Below are 6711 nucleotides of genomic sequence, written 5' to 3' on the forward strand. Positions count from 1 at the left end.
CCATCTTCCAACTTAGGGCCTTGTAACATTTTTCTACCTCCTCACCCTGCTCAAGTCTAAACACTGTGCAGTCACATTAATGTCTACAGCAAACACATTGCCGTGGTCTGACTGTGTGAGTTTATACACATCTTTTACCAATTTATAAAGACAGCAGTGTGATAAAGCTCAGATATAGGCCTGGTTATTATTCTAATGTGTACAATCTGTTAAGTTATTTATCTAAAACAAAGATAGCCGTAACACTTCACAGAGTGAAAAAGTGGGGAAAAATCTTTTTAAAACTTTTTTCGTAGAGATGGTGCACATAAACAGTTGTGAACTGCTAAAGGTGACACAGGCAGAACTGGTCTAGAAGTACAGATCTGAAACTGGTCCCGCAGCTCCAGCAGTACTTTTTTTTTTGGTCGTTTAAAAACATTTGCTCGATGAAGCTGATCTACCTGAGGATGTTCCTTTATCCATGTCTGGAATTCCATGAGGATGTGATGGCCGAGGGTGTGGCTCCGACCCTTCTGTTTACCCGGACAGCTCTCCAGGATTGTCAGTAAGGCCTCCAGAGGTTCAGACAGCTTTGAAAATCCCTGGAGGGCTGCCAAATGTAGCTGTGAGGAAACAGAGAGGGAGGGAGCGGCGTGAACAGAAACTAAACTGTGTAAATCATTACAGCTTTATCACCTTTTTTGAATCATTTTTTCAGGTAGATTCGTGCAAAAGAACAATTACATCACTAATACATAGAGTGTGTCATTACATGGAATTAATAATCAGATGTTAGGTTGTCATCTGATGCCTTTGTTCAAGGGAAACACCTCACTTTGTGTCATAAGCACTGTTGTTTCAGTTTCAAACACTTCAAAGTTCTTGTTCGCCATCTTCTTCACATATGATTCATGTGTAATTTTTTTATTTCTAAAAATGTTTCAGTGATAACAGAATGGAGAGTTTTAAAAAATGGTTTTCCCTTAAGGTAACAGTGTTACATCATCATAGAGTGGAATATTCAACAATGAACCGGATATAATTTGTAATAAATATTACTTTTCTACATTTTTGCTAGCAAATCATCACCTGGGGATTTCTATTTTAAGAGACAATGTTGTTGGTTAAATTAGGTTACTGGCATGTGAATTTTTAGAATACCACAGTAGCTGTGAGCCCAGCAGACACACTGGCCCGTGACACATTTTGGTTCACAACTTAAGAATGCAAACTCTGGCATTAGAAACTTCCTACACTAGAAAATAATATCTGTGTGAGAATGCCTGGCGCTCTGTCTTAATTTGCAAAACAGATGTCATCCACTCAATATCCTCCTCACACAGATCTCAAGTTCATTCAGTGCAACGCAAATTCCTTCCTTCCTACTGACACACTCTGGTTTCCTCATTAACAGACAGACGCACACACCAGCGAGCTTCATTTAAACATGCCGGTATCCGAGCTCTCTCTCTCTCTCTCTCTCTCTCTATCTATCATGTTCCTTCCTCTGCAAGTGCTTCTTGCAGAGACACGAGGACTCGATCTCCCTACTTTTGTAAACACACACACACTCGATATTGCATGTGTGGGATTGACACATGCTGTGAAAGTGACTCTCACCGTGTGCAGATCTTTCTGGTTCCATAGCTCGAAGAGTTGGACTGTCAACGCGGTGGGGTCAAGACCTGTGGGGATAACACACACACACACATATGTGAGGTGGGGTTTCACTCTGACCTTTGACCTTTATCAACCTGTCAAGAAATCAAAGCTAATTGAGTTTTTAGCTATTTTTGACTCTTTGATGACCTTCTAAACTTACTTTTGAGCATTAAAGTCAAGAGTTCTGCTGAATCTTCCAATGACAAGACATTTATTTTTTTCCCATTAGTACAATTACCAATATTGCTTATAAGCTCTTTCAAACAATGACTCCTCGCTACTCTACCTGCCTGTGAATTCTAAATATACGTTTGGTCGTAAGAAGTATTCTGAAAAACCATGTAATAACTTATTTTGTGTCCAACCCAAATCTTAGCTTGTAGGTAACATGATATACTGGAAATATTGTTTGTTAAAACAGGCATAGCTGAGTAGCCATAACGTCAAATATTATTTCTTTAACAGGCATAGCAGAGCAGCCATAACATCGGATTAACAGCTGAGGCTGGTTGGATAGTAGAGGAACCCGGCATTAGCTCTGCATTCCAGCTGAATCAGCAGCCAAAATACTCTACAGAAGACTCTCCGGGCACAGTTTTTTTTTTTTTTTTTTTTTTTTGGAAGGCCACAGTGGATAAAATGGCCTAGAAACAGGGGAAGATGTGTGCTTCATGTTTTGCGTCTATCTGCCTGTGCATGTGTTCCACTCAACCTTCCAGCTTCTTTCTGTCGCTCATGCTGTGTGGGCTTCACCGTACCTGCCCCCCTACCTCCCTCCCTCCTTCCCAGGGCTAGTTTTCCTGTTCTCCGCTCCCTCCCTGCAGCAGCCTCTCTCGATTTTGTCTCGGATTTCCCCAGGAAAGGGCTATGCGGTGGTCATGGTGTAAAAAATACAGCCTTCCTGATGCATAGCCTGGGAAAGCAGACCAAAAGGCCTCTCCCTCTCTGTGTGTTGGCCTCCTTCTTTACTGTGTCTTTCCTGGCCTGACACTATTTACGTCCTTGTGTTCCTTCTAAAATATTCACTTTAGATGTCTGTGAATCTGTTATATTTACTCCTCTGAATTTCTACTTTAAAATACTTAAAATATCATTACTCATTTTATCTCACTCCCATATTCATTTTTTATCACTTGTTTATGACTTTCCCTTTCTTCCCTGGAAGTCTCCCTCATTTTTGGTTCTCATTTTATAACAGCATAGCGATGTTAAGTCTAATTTTGGCCCATTAAGTACAGATCATGAATGTTTTGCATTAGCGCCAGTTAGTTTCTAGAGTATACAACAGTTTCAGCCCTTTTAAATCCATTTCCTATCTTCCAGTCAGTCAGTAGTTTAAATTCATTCCCACTTAATTTGGAAATAGATTTCCAGTCACTTGGAAGTTGCTTGAGATACTGTATGAAATATATCATAATGAATAGCACATCTGCTTTTTTTTTTGTGAAAGATAACGCAGCACAGGCTTTTCAAATTACCCCCCCCACTCACAAATATCTACGATTATCTCCCCATGAAACCATTTCGACAACAACGTTACAGCATGCAATGGAAAACTGTCAATGGCACCGTAGACTGTAGATTTGAGGTGAATGGACTACGTCGCGCAAACACGGCTATGGTTGGAAAAGTCCTTTAATTTCAGACATTTGAATAGCTTCTGTTTCCTTTGCTGTTCGGGTTCTCTGCTGTTATACACCCCCCCTCTCCAGCTCATTCATCCCACTGACCAACATGTGTACTCACACAAACAGCACAACCCACTTCACTTCAGTTTCACTGTTTGTGTGAGGAGAGGAGAGGAGAGGAGAGGAGAGGAGAAGAGAGGAGAAGAGAGGAATGTGGAGCACGTAGCGTCTTTATAGTCTTGGCTGGTGGGTCAATGACAGAACCGGCGGCTCCCCATTCATAACAACATAATAACCCCCATTACAGCATACAAATACACGGACACACATACAGTAGATGCACTCATTCACCTCTGTGAAGGTGATTTTTTTTTTTTCTTTATTTGTTGAACTATGAGAGCTTGAAATATGAGAGAAATACTACATTTAACTAAGTGGACTTTAAAGTAATGTGACACTATCCTAGTCTCCCGCTCTTACAAAACAATAGAAGTCACACTTAAATTTCAGTAAAATTAGACAGAGATTAAACCCGCGGGCAGGTCCAACAGCCTGTTGCCAGGCAGCTGCCAAAATAAAAGGAAACACAAAGATCAAGTGTCTAAATGGGGCATTTGGTGTCACTACAGCCACCAGAACAGCTTCAGTGTGACTTGGCAGGGGTTGTGCAAGTGGCTCAACTCCACTGGAAGGATGCCACAACATTCTTCTACAAGTACTCCTCTCCTTTTGTATTTTGTTGTAGGTGCTAGAAAAAGCTTTCAACAGGTGACACTGCAGGATCTCGAAGACAAGGAGATTAACAGCACTTGTAGAATTTTGGTGCTTATTAAAGCAGTGTTTGTGTGTTAATCACCTCTCCAGAAGTGACACACTACAGCTTGGTTTCTATGCCAGTATAGACTGACACATACCTACAGGCTCCACTGTGAAAAAATAATGATGGTGCTGATATCGTTGTACACTCCATGAGCTCCTTGTGTGGTGTTCAGCAAACTAATGTCATCAAGAAACACATATAAATTACAAATCTTGGTAACTTTGCTTTGGCAACACATTTATTTAGTAAGGGTGCTTTAAAATGTGGTTCTGGTACTTGAAGAATACACTATGTGGGGGTGATTTAATGTCGTCAAGCAGTAGTTTCAGCAAGGTAATCCACCACAGCCACAGACTCAATCAAACCAGACTGATATTCCTGTATTCACTGCTTTTGAAGTTGCTTTAGTTACACTTGAGGTAAACAAAGTTACTGTTCTTTTCATAAATGTGTTTTTCTGAGGATGCATACTTGTTTGGATTAAAAAAGTCAGTGTCAATACACGTGCCTTTTAACCACGGTACCCTGAAGGACATTAGTGGTCCCAATACAGTTAACCCTCCTGTGTTTAGTTTCTAGATCAAATATTGAAAGAGAGCCGTGTGTTGTGATAACTGTGATACGAACCCACTGCCTCTGGAGTGTTGTGGTTCATTTCTGTCCACAGGATGGCGAGCTGCTGTCACTCTGTAGAGGAAGGCACGCAACAACACAATTCTATAAATAGGTCTCCATTAAAATTGCTATTAAATATATTGTATTTCACAATTAAAAAATATTGTTAGTCAGGTGAACTATCTATTTTTCAAGAAACATATCAAATTAGGTAATACATACAGTACTACGGTAAAGCCAAAGCACTGAGCTAATACGCCAAGATACCATTTCCTACATACAGCATGTTAGTAAGTGTGTGTTCTCAACTATGTTGGGCAACAACTTTGCAGTTTCTTGACATATATCACCGTACCAAAAACAAACTGAAGTGACAAACAAACTTAAAAGTCCCCCTCCACTCAAATATTTGTTTTTCTTCTTGTTCTTACAGTTGAATGTTTGAACTTCACTGTGCAGGATGATGCATGTGCAGAGTTTGACACAAGAAGTTTTCTCATTTATCTGCTGAAAGTGGAAAGTTTTTTTGTGCTCATTGAAAATCCAATTTTAAGGGGCGGGCCTACAATCATCAAAAATAGTTTGTAAGCCAATCCTGGTCCAATATTCAACTTACACATGTGTGATGTGGAAACTTGAAGCCTCCAGTGCACAAACACTGAGAATGGACTTTATAGTGAAGTAGGAGACATCTCATGTCCACCAGTTAAACTTCTGAAATGAAATATATTTACATATATATAGATTTTTAATTTTTTTTTAATCAAGGAGAAGTAATAAATGTAGTTTTAAGGATTATTACAAGATAATTTAACTTTTTTTCGGCAAAACCATATCAGACACAAATTATTATTCAAAGAAGAGTATTTTTTATCCATCTTAAAACATGTCTGGAGGGGATCTTTAAAGAAAGTGGAGAAGAAAAAGTCATATCTAGACCAACTTCAAGTAAAACTGTTCAGTACTTAATGATTATGAACCAGTTTTGCTGATATTATCATTCCTGCACACACACACACAGAAACCTGTGGGAACAGCAGCCTGAGAAAGGGCAAGATGCCAGCTGGCTATGAAACTTGATTTCAGGCTGAGGATGTTTTTTTTAGGCCTGAAGTCTGGTTTGGTTGTTTCTCCCTGTCTGAATGTCTGCAGGCTGTAGAGGCGGGCTTTGGCACTCAGCACTGTCCTGGCAGCAGCACTTTTTTTCAGGAGATTGAGGATGAAGAGAGTAGAGATACGGCACACCTGCAGTCAAGTCTGTCTACTTATCTTCTATCCCCACCTAGTGGTAACAAAGACGCATCCTACTTCCTCTGTGCTGAGTTTCACACTCTCTGTTAGCAAACATTAGCTTGTAAGACCCAGTCAAATCAAACATACACTCTGACGAGACCCGTGTGTGTGTTCATTTCATATTTTCTCGAGTGTTTTTGATGCAAGTGTCCACTAAAAGCCATAACCGTGTTTGTAGTTTCCACAGTCTATTAGTTGGCTTGTGTCTCATTTTAAGCTAGCTCACACCTCAGTGCTAACTTGTCATATTGCTTTCCGGTAGACAATCGACTTTATTCGTATGTTTATAAATGAGCAAAAAATATTTACTTACACTGGTGTCACGTTGTGCTATTGACGCAAATACACTAACCATGCGTTATTTTCTTGCTGTTCGCCTACGTCAGACAGAAAAATAACTACCTACTTGTACGTTACGTCACAGACGGTTCGTTTAGTTGTTATTTGAGCTATTTCTGCCCTGCGTATAACCTTTCAGGCAGCACTTTCTCTCATACGGCACAGAAACCTGGCTTCTTTTGGGGACTTACCAACCGTATCCACAAAAGTACCTCACAACTCTGACAGTAAACATAAATATCCACAGCGTTAGATACGAGATTGATGGGAGTTTATTGGGAACGGTGCATACACTGTAGGTAAAGTTGCCTGTAATCCCAAAATCAGGGCATATTCATTCTCTGAGGCTGCTCTTGATCTACTCCGTGGTTT

General features: G+C 40.1%; 1 protein-coding gene across 4 annotated transcripts in view; it reads right to left on the reverse strand.

Moving 5' to 3' along the window:
- Window positions 1–6711, reverse strand: part of exd3 (exonuclease 3'-5' domain containing 3) — a 46521-nt gene that overhangs the window by 37178 nt on the left and 2632 nt on the right. For 2 of the 4 annotated variants that reach the window (XM_067573874.1, XM_067573875.1), the window contains exons 2-4: window positions 4720–4779; window positions 1603–1667; window positions 444–605 (exon numbers count right to left, since the gene is read on the reverse strand). In XM_067573874.1, the coding sequence (XP_067429975.1) occupies window positions 444–605; window positions 1603–1667; window positions 4720–4747 (255 nt within the window). In that variant the 5' untranslated portion in view covers window positions 4748–4779. Of the gene's footprint in view, window positions 1–443; window positions 606–1602; window positions 1668–4719; window positions 4780–5323; window positions 5422–6313; window positions 6444–6711 lie in introns of those variants that run through there. The other 2 variants (XM_067573873.1, XM_067573872.1) reach the window with 2 other exon arrangements.

Source organism: Thunnus thynnus, chromosome 19 (genome assembly GCF_963924715.1).
Source record: "Thunnus thynnus chromosome 19, fThuThy2.1, whole genome shotgun sequence".
NCBI classification, from domain to species: Eukaryota; Metazoa; Chordata; class Actinopteri; order Scombriformes; family Scombridae; genus Thunnus; species Thunnus thynnus.